Here is a 24,142-nt window from a genome sequence, read left to right on the forward strand (position 1 = left end):
GGCTACAGTCCATAGTGTCGCAAAGAGAACGACTTAGCGCGCATGCACCCTCCAGTCACTTAACACGTTAGCTGATGAACTTCAACAGGCTGGGACCAGAGAGAGGCAAATGAGGCAACATCCTAGGGCACATAATTTAAGTGCGCCCCCCCCCCCAAAAAAAAAACCTCACTAATAAAAATAAACAATACTTCAATGCAATCTTTTTTATCCTGACTGCTGAGCTTTTTGACATCTCTTTACACTTCGTCCCCAGGCAAGTGCCTCACTCTATCTTAAACCTGACCCTGGCACTTTTTATAGGAAAAAAATACAAGGCAAGAATAATTTGTTGCTAGATTCCAATCTGTTTACTTATCCTGTTACAAAGTGACATCACTAACTTAATTGTTAGCTGCATAGTAACACTGCATGTGTCCACTGTTTTCTCAAGTAAATGAGAAAATGAGAAATACATGGGTCTGAGACCCATGTCCTTCACTTAGGAGGCCTGGGGGTGCAGTTGTCTTAAGATCCCTGCTTGTGATTGGCTGTGATCACGTTTGCTTTTCCTGGTCCTGCTCAGTCACTGTGCTGGTTGTAACCAGAAGGGTGGCCTGGGTCTGATGCAGGATTTGCCAGGAGGCTGGTGGGGGTCTAACTGGCCTAATCTTGTGGACCCAACAGTGTCCATTTATTCTCTCTGATCTGCTCAGTCTCTTTTCTTTGTCTCTACCTTCTCAGGAGAACTGGAGGACTCAAAGTTAGCATTGGAGTTCTGTGGGTTTTTTTGTTTTTATCTCAAATTAAAGAGCCATTGGCCAGAGTCCAAAAGTGAAAATTTAAGTGACAAGTAAGTTTTCAGTTCCATCTTTTGGTTTTCTTACCTGCATTGCCACTCCCAGCCAGCCTCTGGTCTCCACTCAGAAGTCAGGAGCTAATTGAGGACAAGAGGGAACCTCTGTGTGTTGTAGGAACCACTGTCCTCCCACCTCTCAAATGCAGGGCTGTGTGCTCATGACATCACTGGCCTTGGATGCACAGACCTCCCCCACAGCTGGTGTCAGCCTCCCACAGTTCCTGGGCTGGGCAGCCCATCATGCCATAGAACTGGGGCCACCGTCTATGCTCCAGAGAGTCTGCAGGTGCTGCCAAGCAAAGCGTCTTTTTCCTCTGTCATTTCCTCCTTTCTGTTGAGTCTATTTGCAGCAAACAAAAGTGGAGCATATAGAACAATAGGTACATGATTAGCAAGAGAGATCACCATCACCAAAAACCACAAGTCCAAAAACAGTCAACCCAGAATGTTGCAAAGCTACATCCTTCCAGATCACCCAGTTCTGGCCAGAGGGTTCATGTCTAATCTGGCTGGCAGAGTCCCCTGCCCTTATGTCAGCATGGGTAAAGGAGAAGGGCCAGGTGACTCTGAGATGGTAGCCCTCCAAGCATCCAGCATCTGATTGGATCCAGCAGCCCCACTGGTCCAGAATGTCCCTGTGTGTTGGAGGAGATCCTGCAGTCAGGAGACTCAGGCCCTGTGGCCCAACGATCTTATGAGAGATGCTGATGATGCTTCACGGAGCCACAAGAGTGATCCGTGAAATGGAATATAGGAATTGGAATGTGGCCGCCACAAACTCACCTGTTCCTTAATCCCTTTGAGATGATTTCATGGCAATCCAGGCCAAGAAGATTGCTGCGAATGCCAGGGCTTTCAGAACTGTCCCTTCATGGTTTTGAGAAAATCATGGAGCTAAATATAGCTCCTTCTGTTCTGAGATCCATGTACTCTTCCCTGTGTTATCTGTCATCAGAGTAAGACTTCTGAAAAGTCTGTGCTAGAACATTTTATTTAGGTGAAAATTAGCTTATTGCATGCCAAAATGCTTTTCAACTGAAGTGTCTTTGTTTTAGTGACCCCTGAAATTGCCCCTTTGACGGTGAGATTCAGACAGATTTTTAACCCAAGAGTTGCTCTAAAAGCTCCTTTTTCTCTCTAAAAGATAAATAACCCATCATCTCTGCCTTGCAGCTAACATTAAATAATGTGAGTATTGTATGGCTGTTGTCATACCCTTTGAAAACTTTAGGCAGTAGATTGTTTCTTGAGTTGAAACCAAAGAAAGATCAGGCAGAAATTCAGCTTTCTCCCTAATTCATTTTATTTTTTATTTATCAGAATAACTCATTTTGTTGGCTATTCAGTTAAGCTCATCAAGTGTTATCCCTAATTCATGTGACTGATCTCCAATTACAGCAGACTGACCGTCTGTCTGCTAGGCTGCCAGGAAGTCAGAGCTGTCATTTGTGCCTGGGCTCGAAAGCCCGGTCATGACCCTGAGAGAACCCCCGGGCTCCAACATGCCTCCTGTCCTCACATACATGTGCCTGTTACATCTATATCTTATTGAGCATCTGTTTTGTGGGCAAATAATGGTCTGGGTGCTATCTACTAATCTGAACCATATGAAATTGATGTTTCCTATCTTTAGATCAAAGATGGTCAGGTATCAATATACTTCCTATTGGTAATTAATGGTAGAATGTGTTTATTCTTATTTTTAAAATTGGCATAATTACATTTTACTGGTCGTGGGCTCCCCTTGTGGCTGAGTAGCAAAGAATCCGCCCCTGGATTGGGAAGATCCCTTGGAGGAGGAAATGGCAACCCACTCCAGTATTCTTGCCTGGGAGGATTCCATGGACAGAGGAGCCTGGCAGGATACAGTCCATGGGGTCACAAAGAGTCAGATATGACTTAGCAACTGAGCATGCACGCGTTCAGTTCAGTCGCTCAGTTGTAAAGCAGAGTAATTTTAGTGACCTACACAAAATGCAAACTCTTCCCTCACTCATGGCTTTCTACACTGATACCCTGAGGTGATGAGGCATGAGGAGGAGGAAGAAGAGGAGAAGAATGAGGAAACCGTCTCAGAACTGAAGGAGTGGAATTAAAACCATTACCAGAAGAATCACTCCTGTTTCCCTCCCACATGCCCGAGTAATGAACCGCCTAGCCTGGGCCTCCCTTGAGACGGTCATCTGGGCGGGCAGCAGGCAGCTCCAGCAGGGACCACACACCCACGTGAGACAGAATCCTGACGGGGCCATGGAAATAAGGCCCTGTCCTGTGGAGATGAGCTCTGTGTGGCCTCCCAGAAACCCAGTCCAAACCCCACTTGTATTTACATCAGATCATCCCTTTGGTTTCCTCCTGACAGAACACTGTCTCCCACACCTGCGCGTCTTGCTAGAACATGATTGTGAGCTAGTAATTTAAATGAAACAAGTTTCCTCCACCCTCAGTACCTAACTGATGCTGGATAACAGGGCAGGTTTCAGGTGCCCAGAAAAATATATAGAACTGTTGACATTGCGAAGATAGTTTTAAATCTAAAAGAGCAATAGGCTCCATAGTAATCAGGACTTTGGCCTCGGACATTTCAGCTTCAAAATCGGAAGATTATGGGAAGAGAGCTTCTAGCCAGTCTGTGCACTTTCCCCATTTGTCTTTAGAGATGGTGGGAGCTGTTCTTGGCATGAAGGGGAGGAATGAACAGAGGTGAGGTTGACGGCGGCACCATCACGCACCCTCCCTGAGTGAGAGCGGCCAACGCCAGGAGGAAGGCGGAGGCAGCTTCACACAGGAAGGTAGAAAGTTCCCTTCGCTTCTTTAGGAGAGGTTCATAATCTCATGTCCTGTTCATCATCATTCGGAAGTTTATTAAGGGCCAGGTTGCACCAGATGTTGTTACTTGTGTTGGACTCAGGCTACCAAAAATCACAAACACGATGCCCATGGAGAGAGTCTTCACAGAGGAGACACACCGCCTGTGTGTGAAGGGAAAACCGGGGCTCGTTACCAGGGCTCACACTTAAGCCTTACCTCCTGAGTCACCCCGGGGCTTCCTCATCCCCTGCAGGAAGGAAGCACGCATCCAGCGCAGCCTTCTGACAGGGTGGACAGCTCCAGGCCTTCTGCTGAAGATGAAGATGATGAGGCCAATGATGCTGATTCCAAGCACCTTATAAGCCAAAGCTCACTCAGGCAACCAGAGAAGGAAGGGGAATATGCAACAGTGAATTTGCCCAGATTTCGGACCCTAGCTGTCTTGGACCAGGGATCAGCCCCCCAGGGATGGCCACAGAAACCTCAGGCTTGTTGCGCCTTTCCCATCACTCCTACCCTGGGAGCCCTCCTGTGGCTGCAGACACAGGTCTTAGGGGGACCCAGCTCCAAAGACAGATTTGAGCTGAAATTGTAAACCTTCAATCCCAGACCCTTTGAGTGGAGTGAGGCCCATACATCACCTGCAGAGCTATAAAGACACAGATTCCTGGGACTCCCAGACCTGCAGAGCGCACATAATCCCTAGTTCAGTGGGTATGTTTCTTTAGGCATACATGCCTAAGAGTGGAATTGCTGCTTATCGGATAGATTCATTTTCGTCTTCACTAAACAATGCAAAATTGTTTTTCCAAAGTAGTTATAACCAGTTGACATTCCACCAGCAGTATATGTGAATTCAGTTGTTCCTCAGTTTCACTAGTACTTGGTATTGGCAGACTGAAATTTCTGCCAATAGTTTTACTCCTTTGTGTTGGAATTACAGTATAGAAATGAAGGAGTTTGGGGGTAGGTGAGGTTTGGTCTGGTTTGGAAATGAATGATACTTTTGTCACCTGGCCTAAGTGAGAAAGCAAAAAATGCTCCAGTACCAACAAAGTGGTAAAATTGCTTATTTTCCAGGGGGAAGCAGAGTCAAAAAAGAGAGAAATTTATTCGAGCTCTCATTTTAAGCTGAAGAAGAGTCAGATGCTTGAGGCACAAAAGAAACAAGTAAAAGAATGGCAAGAAGGATTAACCAGCAAGATTTGAGAGGAGAAACAGACTTAAAACCATTGAAGTAAAATTAAGAAGAATAAAGTTATTAAACAGCATAGCAGGTTTGGAAGGCAGGAAATAGTCTGTATAATCAGTTCTATAAGAGATAAACAGATCCACTAATAATTTTTTAGCAACATTTTAATTTTAGCAATGGAACCTACATAGAAAATGCAAATCTTAGAAGATAAGCAGGATGGTTAGGAAATGGGGCGGGATATAGAGGGGAGGGCATTCAGGTAATGGATGTCTAAATTAAAGATGAAACGATGGAACAGAGAATACCCAGGGGGTGTAGGCCTCTTATGGGGCTTCCCAGGTGGCGCAAGTGGTAAAGAAGCCACAGAACAGCACAGGAGACGTAAGAGATGGGAGATGTGGGTTTGATTCCTGGGTCAGAAAGAGCCCCGGGGAAGGGAATGGCAACCCACTCCAGTATTCTCGTCTGGAGAATCCCTGGACAGAGGAGCCTGTGGGCTACAGTCCATAGGGTCGTGAAGAGTTGGACACAACTGATGCGACTTAGCACGCGCGCATGCATAGGCTGCTTATACCCAGGACTATTCTTTTTTCAAACGGGCTGCTTTGCTAATCAGCATGTTGGGTCAGTCTTTGTCAAAAAGAATTATGCACGGCTGCTGTCTGGGCTTACCCCAAGCACGTACCATTGTGACTCGCTGAGTCCATCTGAGCTGTGTTGAACCAGAACTGGGACTGAGGATGAAACCACACTCGGGGTCATCGTTACCTGGAGTCTGTAAGGCAGCTCCCCAGGGGCTCGGCATGAACGCTGGGGACAGGCCAGTCCTGCTTGGCGCCAGGACAGTTAGTTCACCACAGCTCAGAGCTGCCAATGGGTGACGATCGCTGGTGGGTGAGCAGGAGTTTTCATCCTCTGACCGTGATGAGCCTGTAGAGGTAAGCAGAGCTGTTGTGACTAAAACATGGGCCGTCTTCTGACACTGGCCCAAAGAATTTGTTCATAGTACAGATATCATACAAAACTGAGATAGAACTGCTGCTTCTGCATCATGATGAAAATGATCACGTTTGGCTTGATGGAGTAAACTCTGCAAAATCGGAGGCTTTGGTGTGCCCCTGTTTACTTTCCACTGCCCTCACTGCTAACTTTAGCACCTTCTTCAGGCTTCTCTTGTGGATGTTGGAAAGTGAAGTCGCTCAGTCATGCCCGACTCTTTGCAACCCCATGGACAGTAGTCTGCAACGAGCTCCTCCATCCATGGGATTTCTAGGCAAGTGTACTGGAGTGGGTTGCCATTTCCTTCTCCAGGGAATCTTCCCAACCCAGGGATTGAACCCAGGTCTCCCGCACTGTAGGCAGACGCTTTGCAGTGTGGATGTTGGAGGGCATTGTTGGATATTAGCTATGTCATCCCCTTTTTAGTGGGCAGTTGTTGTCTTTCTTCAGATGTCCTGCGTTGCAGATGTCTGTCTCTTTTGTCTGTTTTCCATCTCCCACTCCTACCAGCCCCTAGAGATCTTGGGATTCTTTCTGTGACAGGGCTCTCAGAAAATGTAACTTACACAGTCCCATGGAAATCGCCTCTGCTGCAATATACATTCAGGTCTTTATTCTCACATGCAACAAAAGCTACAGTTTTGCTACAGTTAGAGATGATTTATAAGGTATGAATTATGCATAGGCAGGTAGCTAGAATGGATACAGTTATTTGTCCAGCTGAGAAAGTCAAATGTTATACTCAGATGCCTCTCCATCCCACCTGTGTGCAGTCCCTTCCCACTGTGGTCTGGCTTTCTGGTTCCCCTGCACTTCCCTTTTCTCTTCCCCGTTTCAGTCTGTCTATCAAGACCCAGTTTCACTCCCACTAACTACTGGATAGCTATCAGCTGAATAATGTATAAATGCTTTAGTCTGCTAGCACATGGCTAGGGGTATGTATCTTAGATTCAGTCAGGTGTGGGTTAAAATTGAAGTCAATTGAGCTATGAGTTCTTGGGCAAGTAGCTTGACGTTCCTGTACTTATTCCTGCATCTGTAAAACAGTGCCAATGAGGATAATTCCCAGTTCATAGGCTATTGATGGATTGAATGAGATAATTTGCTTATTGCACATAGCAATGCCTTGGGCACCATAGTGAACACACCATAGAACAGACAGGTAGTTGTTTATGATCTGTCTTCATTTCCAGCCACCTTTTGAGCTGCACACATCCATTCCATTAAACTATAAGCCTTTTTTTTTTTTTTAGCAGGAGGTACCTTCATTCTGTAGCCCAAAGCCTCACAATATGCCCAGCACATTTTCCTGTGCTCTGTAAATATGGGACCAAGTCAAGTTAGCCACTTGGAGCTGTGCCATACCACACCTCTGCTCTCCATGAGCAGCCCAGCCCCCTCGCCTGGGCCAGTGTCCAGTCTCCTTCACAGCTGCCAACCTGGGTGATTTGGGGCTCCCTCTGCCCTCACTCCCCAACCTGAGTCCATTGATTCAGTGGCTTATCTCCCTCCTAAGCATATACAAGCGCCTCGAAGGCAGGGCCTTGTATACTCAACTTTATATCCACATGTCCTTACACAGCTCCTGTCATGTAGAGAGAATCAGAATGTGTCTGCTGAACAAAGGCTGGAGGTAGGGCTGAGTGTAGATAAAAGGATGTGTGCAAAGCGACAAGAATGCAAGGGACTTGAGACAGTTGGAAACTGGTGATTTGTTACTATGGTGATCCCCGAGTAATTTTTGTTTAGGAGGATGGGAGGTTTGTTCTTATTTTTGTTGTCTTCTTAACTTCCTCATCTCTAGCAGTCGGGAGGAGGAGAACTGTACCTAGCAACCCTAGGGTAGAGCAGGAGATGCATAGAGCTGAGGTGTGGCGAGGGAAGAGGTGGGTCAAGACCAAAGCGGATTATAAATGCCTGGGCTGCTTAAGCCAGATCATAAGTTACTCTTCATTTTAGCAACAGAGAGAAGTGGAGGACATAGTCAAGTCTTCTGAAAACCACAGTAAGAAAGAGTGCTATAAGCCATAGTGTAAAAAAATTAAAAACTGTAGGATGTAGCAATTCCCAGCTCCCATTACATTGGTAAAACTCTCATGATATTCATGATGCAGGCTCTGGCCGTGGCGGGGGACATCTGAGCATTCAAAGCCAAACCTGACCACATATCAAGGTCCCTCTTATGGGTCCCCATGATTGATAAGATTCAGCCTAGGGCTGAGGAGAGTGGAGAGCTGTCTGGGGACTCAGTTCTGCCTGAATATGTGCAAAAGGGCTCTGGGCCCCTTCAGGAATGTGAGGCTTGGAATGAACCCTGAAAGCTGCTTGTCAAAGACTACTGATGAGGACACCGGGCTGAACAGTGTTGGAGTGACAGACTTCATACCACTTGGCTGCTCAGCAACCTTGTTAAGGCTATGCCACTGCTTCCAGACCTTCCCTAAACCAGGTGCTTGGGACCGAGATATCCTAGAAACTTGGAATCTAGCCCTAAACTAGATCACTTCAAGAAAAGAACACTGTAAGCCATAGTGTAAAAAATAAAACCTGTAGGACATAGCAATGCCCAGCTCCTATCACATCACTAAAATTTTCACATCAATAAACGTCTCTTCTAATGAGGAAGAGAATGTTCTCAAAAGGCAGAATGGGATAGTCAAGGTCCAGATCTACTGACTGGGTGACTCTGGACAAGTTACTTAAATTCTGTGAGCCCAAGGTCCCTGGTGGCTCAGTGGTAAAGAATCTGCCTGCCACACAGGAGATGCAAGTTTGATCCCTAGGTCAGGAAGATCTGCTGGAGGAGGGCATGGCAACCCACCCCAATATTCTTGCCTGGGAAATCCCATGGACAGAGGAGCCTGGTGGGCTAAAGTCCATGGGGTCACTAAAGAGTCAGACATGACTTAGCAACTAAACAACAAAGGTTTCTTAACACTATAATACCCTGCTCTGCAGATTGAATGAAATGCCATATGTGAAGTACCAAGGAGAAAATAAGTTCTTTATAAATGGTAGCTATTGTTACAATTCATTCTGCTTGTTATTCTACTAACCCACCTTAATCCAAGTTTAACTGTCAGTGTCAAAGGAGCTAAGAAGTCTGGGGAAAAGCAAACAGGTGGCCAACAGAGCCCTGCCCCCTTGACTTCTGTGTTAGATTTACTTCCTCCTTGTGTTGGGGTACAGACTATACCCCAACTAGTATAACTAGTATAGCTATACTGTTATAACAAAAAGACTCCATTTCACTCCCCCCCCAGAAAACTAGTGGCTCACATAGGATAAGTGTTCCTGCCTATCGTGTTAGGGTCAGAGATCAGAGCTTTGGGTGGTAAAGCTGAGTTCCACAAGGCCCTCCAGACCCAGGTTTCTTCTGTCATGCTGCTCTGCTCTTTCCTGGTGGGTTGCCATCCTCTGCCTGGTTAATGCCAGTTTACCAGAACCACATTCACTTTCCAGCCCACAGGAAGTGAGAAAGAGATTGGAGGGCAGCCCAGTCTCTCTTGAGGAATGCAAGAGTTGAGTATATCACACCCACTCTCAACCAGTTGTCCAGAGTTAAGTGACAGGGCCACACCGTAGCTGCAAGGGAGTCTGAAAATGTGGTCTCTAGCTGTCTAGCCACATATCTAGCTAAAATTCTGTTATTGTGGAAGAAGCGGGGTGGATTTGGTGGGACAGCTGTCCCTTACCAGCTTTCATCCACCCACTACTCCTTTATTTTCAGTGATGTGGATTTGGACCTCTGACCCTTCAGGCCCAGGGCAACCATATCTGATACCAGAATCCTGCAAGCTCTTGGAAAAAGGCAGGATAAACAGCTGTGCTGTCTTTATGAAGATAATCTCAGATTCAGAAACTCCACAAGACAACACTCTGGAAAAAATATATATATATTCTGCCTTATATATATGCCAAGTGAAAAGTCAATATTGAATTGCTTTTACCATAAAGTGTATGGTGGTATGTAAACTACGTCTTCCCTCTTTTGGATTTGCTAACATAAATCTGGCTGGATTTCGCCTGCCAAGTAGATCATCAATGAGTGGTCCAGCCCACATAACCCAAGTTCCTTCCACACAACGTGGCTGCAGTTTGTCATCCCAAATCCTAGTTTAATAGCTCCTGGGGAAGGCATCACTGATTGCTTTCAGTGGGTTCCATGTTCTCCTCCTCCTGCTTATTATCTCCCTCCTCTAATTTCCTTGTGTCTGTGTTGGCATTCAACTTTGTGTTCATGGGTGAGACCTCCTGAGAAAGCATCAGTGAAGCAGGTACCACCTCATCGAGCTCCTTGGGCTCACCAAGGGTGAGGAAATTAAACTCAAGGGGAAGGCAGAGACTGTTCTCATTTCCTTTAGGCGAGGAGATGGCAGGAGGAGGCTGCCCAGAGGCAGCTGGCCTCTATGCTCTCTTTGTTCCCGTTGCCACCCTCACAGTTGTTCCCTGTCCCAGTGGAGGCTGTGGAATTAGGGGTCTGTTTTCTGATAGCCACTTTATCAGCATTCACGCCAAAACAGCTGCCAAGAAGCTTTGAAATTCTAAACCGCTGCAAGGGATGCAAAAGTTACGGCTGCTGGCGTTGCCGATTCCTTGCAGCTTGAGAAAGTGCCCCCATAAAGATCCAGGGGAGGAGGGACCAGTCTTCATGTCCTTCTTCAAAGAAAAGGCCTCAGCCTCAGTTCCAGAAACACAGTGCAAATGGCCCCACCACCAGATTCGCAGGGAAGGAGATTTTGATGGGCTCTGACTTCATAATCCAGATACATAATCAGTGGAAAGGGAAGTTGCGGTCAACACAGACACGCACTCAAGGGCAAAAAAGAAGAAAGTAAAATATGCTTACTCAGAGTCCATTCTGTTTCTTTAAAGGAATGGATCTTCCTGGCTGGAACTGGTGAATTAAAGGGAAAAAAAGAATTCATTGTTTTTTGAAAGGAGGAGGCCCCATTTGCAGAATCATCTGGCAAGGAACCTCTATAGACCCTGGAAAGATTGGCAGAGCTAGTTTTTGTCCAGCCTTGGAGAGCGAACCCCCTCGGCTTTCATTCTCCGGGTTGGCAGGGAGGGGACGTTGATGACGCCTGTTCAAGCAGCTGCTTCGTGCTAGTATGTTTTCTTGCAGCTCTGCCAGGGGACAGCCTGACCCTCGGGCCCTCGGCGAGTTCAGCCCAGAAAGCCAGTGTCTGCCACCATGGCCCAGATGTGACACTGACTTTCCTGTTTCTCTTTGCTGATTCACAAATAGAAGCCTACATTTTTGTTTTTATTTTTGTTTGCCTGTGATTGTTTTTCAATAACAGGGCCAAGGAGAGTGGAAAGAGGCTTGACCACAAAGATCTACATTAGGAAGAGACATCTCTGTTGGCACTTTTGTGTTTCTGAAAAACTTGAGGTCAAATAAACCTCTGTTGGTTATTGTTCCATGCCCTGCTTGGATTGCCCCAGATTCTAGGGCTTGTGGCTCAAAAGCCGAGGCCTCAGAAGGCTGAACATCCCAACAGAAAAGGGTGAAGGCAACAAGAGGACAAGTGAGAGCAGACTTCGGAACTTTTCTGTCTGGTGCCCCAAGCAAGACCCTTTGCCTGTAACGAGCATCTCAAGAACAGCAGTACTTTGCTTCATCCTCCACCCTCTTGGATCCTTGCCCATGTGGGGTCTTCGGGCCTACGCTCACAGAGAGGTCCTACAGATCCTCCATAACCGGAGCCCCTTGGCTGGGTTTCAAGGGTGACTTAAGTATTATCATCCTGAGTTTACTGGGTTTCCCCAGCCACCTAGGAACTTGGAACCTAGAGATTCTCGAGAACCCACTCAGCCAGCCACCCCACTCCTGGTTCTGTTAGCCCAGATTCTGCCACTTGCCATCTCCATGGTCCTCTGAGTTGATTGTATATCATAGTTTTGCTTAATCTGTGCCCCTAATAAGATTTCTCTGGGGGCTCTATGTCCATTCACCACCCACTCTCAGTTCTGCTCCCTCACTGCCCACTTCCCAGCACAGATGTGATGAAAACACACTCAGAAGCCTCTCTGTCCTTTGGTACCTTTTATCTTGACAACTTCTGGAAGGAGCAGTTGCCTCTTAGTAGCCTTGGGAATCAATCACTGTCTCTCCCACTCTTAATTTTTCAGTTCACAATGCATACATCATCATTTTATGGTTGTTATCCACTTATACACAAATTAAGTCAGTAATTGATGAGAGTAAAAAGACCTTTCTTATTAACAAGTCAAGATGATTTATTCTCATTTTCAAAAATGGTGGATTCTCAGTATAGAAAATCTGAGAAACAGAGAAACCAAGAAGAAAGAATATTGCCTATTACGTTATGCCCTGCACACAACCAGCAAGCATATCTTTCCTTCCAAAGATTTCTCTAGGCGTTTGTTAGCTACTTGCAATTGTGTGACCCTTGCTATTATAGCAGGAGCATTTTTTCCATGTTAGTAATAATCTTCTTTAAGCATAAGTTTTAACTTCTGTTTAACTTTACGTTATGGCCTTACAATATACTTAGCTATTGTCCTCTTATTAAATAATTAACACACTTTATAATTTTTTGAATTATCAGTAACACCTCATAGGATCTCTTCATGGGTCATTGTTTTAAAAAGCATCTCTCTAGCACAGATTCAGAGGTTAAAGAGAAGACCCATTTTTAAGTTTTGTTGTTGTTTTTTTTAATAATATTGCCCAGTTGGTTTACAAAAAGTAAACCACTCCTGGTCTTCTGTCAGCAGTGTATGAGAATAGTCATCATATTGGACAAACATCTTCTTAAAATTTCATTAACTTATAGGTGAAAGCAGCTCACCAATCTAAATTGTGTTGCTTTGATTACCACTGAAGGGAAATATATTTTAAGGTTGTTTTGTACTTTGAATTGTCAGCTCACATGCTTTCCTATTTACCTAATCTTAGAGTTTTCTTATCTGTATAAATTCCTGATATGTTAAAATGTTAACCCTAGAGAATTGAAAGCATATGTCCACACAAAAGCTTGTTCATGAATATTTCCAGCCTCATTATTCATAATAGCCAAAAGTGGGAACAACCCACATGTCCATCAGCTGATGAGCAATAAGCAAGTGATATATCCATACATTAGAATACTTTTCAGCAATAAAAAGGAATGAAGTACTAAGTCACCTATGAATGTTATGCCAAGTAGCCAGTCAGAAAAGCCACATGTTGTACAGAAGAGGCAAATCCATAGAGACATAAAGTAGATTGGTGGTTGCCAAGGGCTAAGCTGAGAATGGGATGGGAACTAATAGCTTAATGGGTGCACGCTTCTTTTTGGGGTGATGAACATGTTGGAATTAGATAGTGGTAATGGTTCCTTTGCAAATATATTAAAAACCACTGAACTGTACACTTCAAGAGGGTGATTTTATGGCATATGAATTATATCTCAATAAAAATAAGACAGAATCTTAAAGTGCTAACCACAAGGAATTTTTCCATGCGCCAAGAAGTGATGGGGGAAGGTCTGAAGAACAATCAGTGCCCTATTTCTTTCTGAACCCTTTGTTTGGCATAGACAGTTTAAATCTACCTTTATTTTTATCATCATTCACTCTTGTCTTAACCTTGACATCCAGAAGTGAAGTGAATATAAGAAGAAAGTGTTCCTCACTCCTTTTGGAGCTTTTCCACGGTTTACTATTAAAACCTCATTTGTCCACTTGGGTTTGGGAATGGTTCCAGCAGTTAGTTGACTGCAGTGTTAAATCTCACCATTGGGGTCTAATGCTTCCATTTCTTTTTATTAAGTGCTTGTGGGTCCCTGGGCGTCAGGGAATGGAAGGTTGTACAGAGGGAAAGAGAACGTGCTGCTGGAGTGTAAGCTGCCGCGTAGCAGCCTGAGGGTCATTTGAACAGGACAAGCCAGAAAGAGGAAGCCAGCAGATATCCTAGGTGCCGGGAATGTGGCTTTTTCTTAAAGTAATGTGACATTTTAAGAGTGATTTCTGTTAGCTCGGTTTCCTTGCTGTGTGGTATGCAGCAAGATCCTTCCTCCTCACCCTGCAGAGGCCATTGTTTCAAAGCCGAGCATCAGGGATCACATGAGTCCACCTCCACCTCTTATTATTTCTGAATCAAACTTTTAACTTGATTTTTCAACAGGCTCTGGTCCTGCCACTGTTGCCTGTGGCAAGTATCTGCCTTGTAGATGTTCCTGCTTTCACTTCTCACCACAAAGATGTAGTATTATTTTATCACCTGTGTTTGGTGGGGGGCTCTCGCTCTGAGGGCTCCCCAGAGTAGAAATCTGTTATTGTTGTCCTTGGAGGAAGCATTACATGTGTATAGTTCAGTTTATACAGTCAACATGTTCCAGAAAGTTTACATAATGTAAAGTGCATCATGTTTTCAGTGCACTAGGACAGCTGTTTTACACTAAGGAACCCAATGCTGACTCCTTTCTGGTATCTATAATTATCCTGCCATGTCTAGAAGTATCAGGAAACTAAGAGCTGCTCTAATGTCATTGGCACAAACGTTCATTAAGATGCCAAACCACATCAAGGAAGCTGGTGACTCACCATACCTGGCGTGGTCCCAGCACCCTTGCTGAGCCTGCTGTCTCAGGGGGTGGGCTGGGAATCTGGAGGAGTGGGGCCCAGTCCCTGAAGTCAGGGCATCCATTAGTCCTGCATATGAGGCTGGGTTCTGTGGAGTCAGGGACCTTCTCCACCAGTCTCTCCCTCCACTCCTGCCACCCTGGTGCCCACATCCTTGCATGGACTGACCCAGATTCCATGGGGCAGGAGGCAAGGCTAGTGTAGAGGCTCCATGGGCTGGCCATGAAATCAGCCTCTCTGGCTTCAAATCCCATCTCCACCCCTGACTGAACTGGGGACAAATTCCCAAACCTCTCTGATCCTCCATTGTACAGTGAGAGCAAATAGCAATCCCCCATCTTTGGGTTGTCATGAAAATTTAGTGAGAAGACACATTCCAGTACATAGCACAGCCCCTGGCTTGCAGTGCACCTTCACTTGATAATGGTCATCACTGCTGAGATTGGGAGCCTTCATCTCTGTGATGCCCTGTCCCACCAAAATATAATAAGTATTTGTTTTCTGTTGCCCTGTAACAAATTTCCTGATTTAAAACAACGCCCATTTATCAGCTAACAGTTCTGAGTCACAAGTCCAGATGCAATGTGGCTGCTCTCTCTACTTGCAAAGCTGAAATCAGTGTATTGGCTAATAGCATTCTCATCTGGAAGCTTGAATGGGGAAGAATTCATTTCCAGGTTTTTTAGGCTTCTTGACCCAACTCAGTAGCTCCTTGTGGTTGTAGGACTGAGGTCCCAGTTTCTTTGCAATCGGCCAGGTGGGGGCTGTTCTCTGCTCCTAGAGGCCACCCATATTCCTGGCCACATAACTCCTGTCTTCAAAGCCAGCAGTGGAAAATATCCCTCCCATGAAATGCCTTTCACACTTTGAATCTACTTCTCCAAAAAAAAAAAGCTAGTTTCTTACAAGGGCTCACATGATGATGTCAGGTCTAAGACAGTCCCTCTTCAATTAAAATCAACTGTGCCAAATAAGAGACCCTAAACACAGGAGCCATGATCCCATCATCCACAAGTCCCAGGGACTATCCAGGGCTTATCTACAGGAGGTGGGAATCCTGGGCACACCTTAGAGTTCTGCACCACCTTTTCAGCAAGGCAGGTACCTCACGCCTGCCTTCCAGTTGGCAGCAAAAGGAGGATTTTCCCTCCCTGGCATGGTCTTTTGTGTTCGTTTTTCGTAACTGGGCTGCAGCCACTGGCTGGACCTATCTCCAGTGCTGTATGTGGTTCAGACCTCAAGTATTTACATCTCTAAAATGCCATCCCAACGGTGACATTTTCCCTGCTTTGGGGAGGGTTTGTGCTTCAAAAAAGGTCCAGCGTGGTCCTGATCTCTCTCCAGCCTCCCCAGTCATCCCTGGTCCCTCTATCCTGGCTGTCCCCATCAGACTGCACTGCCTGCAGGGAGTCAGGACCCAGGGTCCCACAGAGAGGAGAGCCATATCGTAAAAGATTTGAAAATGCTGAGACATTGGAGTAACAGATACTATGGCCCAACTACCACTGCTACCAGTGAGGCCCTCCTCTGTCTCCGAATGTCCATGGGGAAAGCTAAGGAAAGCCTTCCCCAGGCTCTCAGGGGATTAGTTTCCCCATCGAGGACACAGAAATACACATCAGGTTGATTCTTGTGGGTATTTCCAGTCTTACAGGAATCAAGGGTTCCCTGCCATGAGTCTTCTGTCCTGAAGTCAGTCCATTTCTCGTGTGACTCTGCCACATCTTATCCATTTGCCTCACTATTACTGTTGGCTAGAAAAGGGTGTTTGGTTGTGAAGCTGCCAGTTTTTGCTTTTCCCCAGGGAAGCCGATGCAGCTGTGCAGTCAGTCACAGTTGAGCTTTGAGTACCTTTCCAGCTGTCCCCAGCTCCGTTTGTTCTTAGCTTAGTTCCCTTTCCCATTCTCTTACTTTCATCGTGATACCCACCCAGGTAGAGCAGAGAACAGCTAAAGGGGCGGTGAACGAGAGCCCCGGGCGTCATGCCACAGCAAAGCCCAGGCCAGGGTGGTCTCCCTGTCCCTCTCCAAAATCTGGGCTGTCAAGAGCCTTGATGCCACTTATGTCTGAGAGCTCTTCTCTTCTCCATACCCACCTCGGCTGGTTTCTGAGGCAAAGTGCTTACATTGTTGAAATTGTTTGTTGTCGGTTTCACCTTCCTCCTCCTGCTATCCTATTTGTGTGTCTCAAGAGAAAATAATTTGCTTTTTACAGAAGACCGCCAGTGGCTATTTTCCTTTCCTGGTGCTTAGCTCTCACACATGCCTGAAATCTCACAAGTCCTGCTGTGGTATAACCTGGGCATACAGGTGTTGCTTCATTGATTGGCGTATGAGGAAATGTGGGCGAATCTGTGTTTAATGTGCATCTAGCTGACCAGACCGGGTTCTGTGGCATCAGTGGAGGGAATGTACATTCCACCAGACTCATGCTAGGCCAAAGTAGCCTGTGCCCAGAGTAGCAGATAGATTCCATCCTTCATGTCAGCTTCCGTCAACCACTCAAGGGCTGTGTGAAAAAGGATTCTGAGGCCACCCGTGTGATGGATGGGTGATGTCCATCACTCTCATAGGAAGAGGGTGAGGAAGTCCTGGCATGACTCTTTCTTTAGTGATTTCTGCCCATTGCTTCATGCTCTTATGGCACATATGAGAGCACCCACAAGACTAAGGAAATTTTAAGTAAATCAGGTTTTATTTACATAGTAGAAGCCGAGTCCCTCTGTTTGCAGAGGATTGGAGAATAGGGGTCTTCACGGCTCTAATCTATACCTTGACCCCAGGTACAGGATCCTGCTGGTCAAAGTGCTGTGCATCAGTTTTTTTCCAGGCCTGGTAATGTGCAAAGGAGAATGGTCGTGATGTATGATATACTGATTAGAGTACTCCCAGGGCCCCTCTTTTGAATGGCATTATTCAGCATTTACCAGTGCCGCACAGATCTTTATCTATTGTATTAGTGCATTATATGTTCACAATGGATGCACAGCATGGGCCAGAAAAGCCACACTACAGAACTGTACATAATATGGATGTTTTTATTTTAACCTGAATGCTCAGAACTTTTCTTCATGGCAAGGAGCCTGAAGTCACACTCAGTACAATTCATAGCATCTTCTGACCCCTTTCATCAGGAAATGGTTAGTCTGACCACCTCAAGTTGGAGGAAGAAGACCACAAGTTCTTATACAAATATTTTCATTGAAATTTAACTCTTAATGACTTGAGCCTGCATTTCCTGATTTATTTCCTTTTCTTCATGTTTGTCAACAAAGTCAAGAGGGTAAGCAAGATCCGTGCAGAAACATTTCTTACACAAAACTGCAAGCACATGAAGGGGTAATAGAGGTGTCATTTCTAGAAAAGAGAATTGTTTTCTCCAAAACGATTCTGATTGAGTTTGGGGTTTCTGCATTTAATCATGTAACACATAACTTACTGAGCACCTACTGTGTTTCAGGCACTGTTCTGGGCACTGGGGATGCGATAATGAAACAAAAGCTGAAGAATAATCACTGCCTCCAAGGAGCTTACTATTTGTTTCCTTCCATTATTCCATAGAATTATATAAAAGCCATTAAGCATTTATTACAGTGGTAATAATTTTTTTAGTAGATTTTTTTCTTTTTGGGTGGTTGTGAGTTACATTTTATTTAGGGCAAAATGAAGCCTGGAGGCAGCACCTTAGATAGCTCTGAGAGACTGGTCCCAGTAGATTCTTGCAAGATTTTTTTTTCTTAGCTTGGTTAGATGTAGGGTTCTGTTTTCAATAGGTTTCTGATGTAGGGTTTTGTTTTGATGGAATTGACAGAGTAGTTTGTAGTGAGAGTTCTCAGTGGTTTTAGATTATTTACTCTGTCACAGGAATGAACTTCTTGAGAAAAAACAGCACTTTGTGTCAGTTTTTTAAATTGCCTTTTTCGCCCCAGCATACCTGTTCTCCTAAGGAAGGTGTTCTAGATTGCAGTGTTAATCACGTGCATATAATGAAAACAGTTCTTATACTGTTTCAAAGATAGAGCTATGAATTCTTTCTTCTTCATAAATCAGGATTTCTCAAGCTTCATGCATTCACATTTGGAACCAGGTAATTCTTTGTTGTTAGAGGTGGTCCTGTTCGCCGAGGAGGCTTTGCAGTACCCTTGGTCTCTTGCCACTGGATACCAGCAGTCCTCCTTACCCTCAAGTTGTGCAGCCAGACATGTCCCTTGGTCATTGGGCCACAAAGTCACCCGCAGCTGAGAACCACTGGCATAAATGATGTGATTCTGTGATTCAGGTCACATGTCCTCTAATTATAGCAGATCAGTGGAATCCCTGAGAAAAGCACTTAGGACAAGCAGTATTTTCTCTTGGCCTTTTTATAAGCTCAGGGCAAGATTCCACCATGAAAGAGTTAATATGAAGTGAGCAAGATATTTACCAGTCTTGTGAAATAACACCAACAACAAATGATGAAAATCCTTCAGCCAATCATGCCTTGGAGACACTTCGCATTTCCTATTGGAAACTTGTTAAAAATCATATTCGTTTACCATAAGTTAGAAAGCATGTTGGACAGAGTACACTGTAAGTTAATCTGGAATGATTTACGCGTAAATGTGTTCCAGATTTGGTGAGCTCAGCTCGAGCAGCAGGCGGCTTGTTTCCAAACATTTCCATTCTCAGGAACTGACATTCAGTTCAATAAGTATTTACTGAAACATGTAATGTGAGAGAGCCTTAAACAGTCTGATATTGCTTCCATGACCCCAGCCGGCAGGAAAGCGGTGCTCAGAAAAGTGCCCCCCCAGAGTCTGATGTGGCACCCCCATTTTGGTTTGCAAGATATAGAGAGACACTAGCCCTATCCTTGCTCTTCACCGCCTCGTGTCCCTTCTTGTCCTGTACCAGTTGTACTCTCCCCGGTGGATACGTGTAATTACACATGATGTCATGTGTTTCTTATTTGGTTCTTTGGTCCCAAATGGACCACTTTTCAGAGCTTTGGCAGGGACATCCATTGCATTTTCTACCTCCCCGCTGTCAGCTGGACAGGGTGTTACAGGGTATTGCAGTCCAAAGTGGGGACATTTAACCAACTCACCTTCCATTTGTGAATCTTCACTTCTCACACATGCCAGTAGATTCTGAAACACAGGGCACGCTGCTGATAAACGTTGCTGGAAGACGGGTTGGTTTTGAGGCAGAAAGGATAAAAGAGAAAGAGTGGGTTAGAGAATTTCCACTCATTCAATTGCTCTTTATTGAGCACCCACTATGCACCAGCCACTGGCAATATAGCAATGACAAAAATGGACAGGGCCCTGCTTTCCTGGAATTCACAGTCTGTTGGGCAATGAGACAAGTGGACAGGCCATATTTTCATCTGGCGCAATAGATGCTGTAATGAGAGAAACCAAGATGCCTTACGAGCACTGAGGACGAGCAGCACCCCAGCCTGGGGGATGGCGGGGAATCAGAGAAGGCTTTGCAGAGGAAGTGGTGTCTTAACTGAGACATGAAGATTATATTGTGTATCATAGAGGGAGAGGAAGGGACTTACTTCCCCGGTGGTGCAGTGGTTAAGACTTCACCTTGCAATGCGGGGAGTGTGGGTTCAGTCCCCAGTCAGGAAGCTAAGATCCCACATGTCTCCCAAGGCCAAAAAACCAAAACAGAAAACAGAAACAATATTGTAACAAATAAAGACTTTTTTTTAATGGTCCATATCAAAAAGAGAGAGAGGAGAGGACAAACGGATTCAAAGCCATGTTCCAAGGAGGAGAGGTGAGTGGGAAGAATAGAATCTTAAGCACTGAGAAGTTAGGCATGTTTGGATGGTAGAGCGAGAGACAGGAGGACTGAGAAGTAAGTGAAGAGGAGCCAGCGACGGACGAGCTTCAGGAGTGCTCTTACGAGAACACGTGGGTCTTGGCTGATGCCCTTTACTGAGACCGGCACCGACACAGTAGGTTTGGTTGGAAGGAGGATGGGGTGACAGTGACTCAAGTTTTAATTCACCACTCATTCTAGAACATGGGAATGAGCTTTTAAGTGTTTCTGAAAGATGTCAAAAGCTAATGGAAATTTTAAAAGTTAATTAGCCTGTTTAAATGATTTTGTGACTGTAGGCTATCATGACATCCTGCAAATACGCTCAGACCTCTTAATTTCTGCCAACTGTATTTTTTTCATCCAGTGATTATTTCTTAATTTTGATACTTATCATCTTATTGCTTAAAATTTACCAAATGTGTGTCTGTGAATGAGTACCCATGAATGAAGAAGTACAGTGAGCTGTTTAAGGGCTATATTCTGGCTTTTCCAACACTCCTGTATTCTCTTTAGATTTCCTTTGCTGTGATGGAGGTTTTTATTCTAATGTTTTATTCTAATACTGCACAGACTCATTTTTGAGAGCATACACTATTTTTTAAGGTGACTAGAGAAAAGCAAGTTATATTATTGGACAGTCTTTAGACAGGTATCTGATATTACAGGATTGTAAGGGTGCAGACCTCATGTGAGGGCAAATACTGCATGGTGAACATCATGCTCTGTGTTGATCCCATTGCCCAGAGCATGTGAGGAATAAATGTGGTCAATTAAGGGCACTGGGATTGCTTCCAACCATCAACCCCAGCCACTACTTTCCATGGCCCTCTAGGCCTGAAATACCTTGTGGCGGGCTTTGTATGATTCCCCTTTATAGTCAAGCAACCCAGCCACTAGGGAGCATCCAAGTTCACATGCCTCTTTCTGTTTGTTTTCAACAGGAATTTAGATAATGGGCTGTGTGCAATGTAAGGATAAAGAAGCAACAAAACTGACGGAGGAGAGGGATGGCAGTCTGAACCAGAGCTCCGGGTACCGCTATGGTACAGACCCCACTCCCCAGCACTACCCCAGCTTCGGCGTGACCTCCATCCCGAACTACAACAACTTCCACGGGGCCGGGGGCCAAGGACTCACCGTCTTTGGGGGTGTGAACTCTTCGTCTCATACTGGGACCTTGCGAACGAGAGGAGGCACAGGTCAGGATGAAGCTGCTCTTAAATCTTTTGGCAATTGAACATTTGTGCTCCTTTGACGTTTAAGTTTTTAATCACTCTCCAGCTCACCGCTACCAGATGAAAGGCTCTTAAAATCACTAGAGCTTGATGGACAAGTCTAGATACCAGCAACAGCGGCATGGGGCTCCCCAGCTGCCCTCTGTGAGGACCCTGTGAGGGTTACAAGGCACAACTTTCTGCTGAGTCACTTGAGGCCAGTGGCTCTCAACCTTGGCTGGCTGGCTCGGAATAACTAGACAGTTTTTTCAAAATATAGATACCTGAGCCCCTCCCGCCCCCATCCCAGATCTTTTGAATCGGAAGTTTCAGGACTGGATATGAGCGTGGATGTTTTGAGTTCTCCAACTATGAAAGCACTCCTTCCCCACAACCCCCAGTTCAGAGTGTTTCCAGGGGAGTACCTGCCCTTTCAGCTTCCTAATTAACCTCCATCCTGCCCGTCACTTCCCAGCTGGTAGGGTCATTTGGCTATATTATTTTTTGGCAATTTGTCTTCACTGATTCTCTCTCTCTAATCCTCCCATTGTCTTCTATATGACAAAGTTTATCAGCCCTCAAGTATCTTCATCTCTTTTGTATTTTAAAATTGAATCTTGTGTATTCTTAAGGGATCTTCTCATTTTTTTTTAACTTTTCCTGCTCTTTCCCTAGGCTATGTTTCACTGCTGTGTGCATTTGCTGACTTAGCTAATACTTTGTAAAATATCTGGCGTGTGTTCTCAGACATATGTTTTCTGAAATATTTGTAAGATATCTCATGCATCCTTAGTCTTCCAAAGCCTCTCTCAGTATGTGAACCATGGTAACTAGATATTTGACATAACTTGTTCCAAAACTGTCTTATTTATTATAAAAGTTTTTAAAATATATATGTATAAAATACATCAATCCTTATGTTCTCAGTTCAGCTGGGAGCAGAGGTCTTATAAAATAGCCCGCTATGACTTTTTATGTGGGGAATTGGCACTTCCAAGGCCTCTCTTCCCTCTGCACCCAACAGGGTGGTGTAATTATATCCAGGGGACCTGACCCAGAGCTTTGGGCAACTAGCTACTTCTTTGCTGCCAACACTTCACACTCTGTTCAGTAGAAAAAATATTGATGCTCATCCTTATGGTGAATGTAGCTCTCCCTGGAGAGCAGGCCTTACATGGGTGACTGGAGGCTGAGGACACTTACTTATCCTCCCAGTCTTCCTGGAAGGCACCTGGAGTGGAGGGCTGAAGGAAAGAAGTCATCAGGCAGTCTAGGGCTGTCTGCCTCTGGAGGATGCAGGGGGGAGAAACGAGCCAGAGATGCACCCAGCACACACGCGCCCCGTGCCTGCTGGGAGAAGGCGAGCGCTCTGCTCTCTCTCCCCGGCCTGATGTGGGCTCTCATGGGGGTAAATGTGTGTTAGGTAAAGGGCGTCTTGTCAGTGCTCCAAAGCTCTGCCCATCTGAGCTGTAATGTCGCTCCTTATTGCCCTTGGTTGTGGCCGTGATATAATATTAATATCTGTCTCTTCCTGAAGACTCATTCCAAGTGTGCAGAGAGAACTCCTTCAGCCTTGGGTTTTAGTCAGCTCAAATAATGCTTCCTTTCTCAAAGACGGAGGCATAAATTCAGCTCGCGACTCTGGTTTCACGCATTAATTACAACACTGCCTGATGTTATCAGTGCTGATTAGATGTAAATTTTAAGAATGAGGCTTTAGTGAAGATTTAATTTCTTGGAATTAATTTCCCCTGGTGTAATAATCTTCCCATTTTGATCTTGTTTTTTGGCAGGAGTGACCCTGTTTGTGGCCCTTTATGACTATGAGGCACGGACAGAAGATGACCTGAGTTTTCACAAAGGAGAAAAATTTCAAATATTGAACAGCTCGTAAGTTTGGAGAGGGAGAAGAAAGCAGGCATGCCTTTCAGGCCGGGAAGTGATTCTTGTGTTAGCAGTCTACACCTTTTTTCATATCTCTGAAATGCTAAGCGAGCACTTTCTCATCAATTCATTAATTCTTAGCAATTTAACTTGAGGAAAGAAGAGTCGATGAACCAGTGTGGTATTCTATTATGCTGTGTGTCCAGGGAGCTTTTTGGGAGCGTAGACACAGAGTCAATGGTTTTGGTTTAAAGGCTGTGAAAGCACCAGGATCTCCCTCTACAAATCTTCAGTTTCAGATGATTGGCATGGGGCTTGCCTGTCCACATTACCCTCTCTCTGCCCTGAGATATTCTTCAAATTTCACGTGTCACCCTGACCTCATGTAAGGCTGGCAGCACCTTCCATTTTTCAAAACTGCTAGATATTCTAGTTGGTGAAGCTGTGGAGGCATTTTGCCATAATGAAAATTTGCAATTGACTGAAAGCTTTGTAAGGTGGAAGGAGAACCGATCTGGCCCACTTGAGAATGACTACAGTGCATGCCTTTTCAATGTGGCCAGTAGGAACATCCCGCTGTGCAGGCAATGGGGAAATGTCAAGAGCGAGAATCACTCATTTTTCAAATCCTTCATTTAATACTTCCTTTAGGGAGAGTAAAGTATGAGTCAGATCTCCCTTCAGTTTTTAAATATTGTGTCCGTTAGGTTCAGGCAAGGTGCACAGGTCAGGGCCCTCCAGAAAAATTCAGGCTCAGAAGAAAATGATGTCCCATGTGTCTAAGTCAGGC

The 24,142-nt window shown here is 45.1% G+C and overlaps 1 protein-coding gene across 9 annotated transcripts in view; it reads left to right on the plus strand.

Annotated features, from left to right (window-relative positions):
• Positions 1 to 24,142, plus strand: part of FYN (FYN proto-oncogene, Src family tyrosine kinase) — a 213,754-nt gene that overhangs the window by 138,372 nt on the left and 51,240 nt on the right. For all 9 annotated transcript variants that reach the window (XM_070449950.1, XM_070449948.1, XM_020890399.2 and 6 more), the window contains 2 exons: positions 21,196 to 21,453; positions 23,262 to 23,358. In XM_070449950.1, the coding sequence (XP_070306051.1) occupies positions 21,207 to 21,453; positions 23,262 to 23,358 (344 nt within the window). In that variant the 5' untranslated portion in view covers positions 21,196 to 21,206. The remainder of the gene's footprint in view (positions 1 to 21,195; positions 21,454 to 23,261; positions 23,359 to 24,142) is intronic.

Source organism: Odocoileus virginianus, chromosome 19 (genome assembly GCF_023699985.2).
Source record: "Odocoileus virginianus isolate 20LAN1187 ecotype Illinois chromosome 19, Ovbor_1.2, whole genome shotgun sequence".
NCBI lineage: Eukaryota > Metazoa > Chordata > Mammalia > Artiodactyla > Cervidae > Odocoileus > Odocoileus virginianus.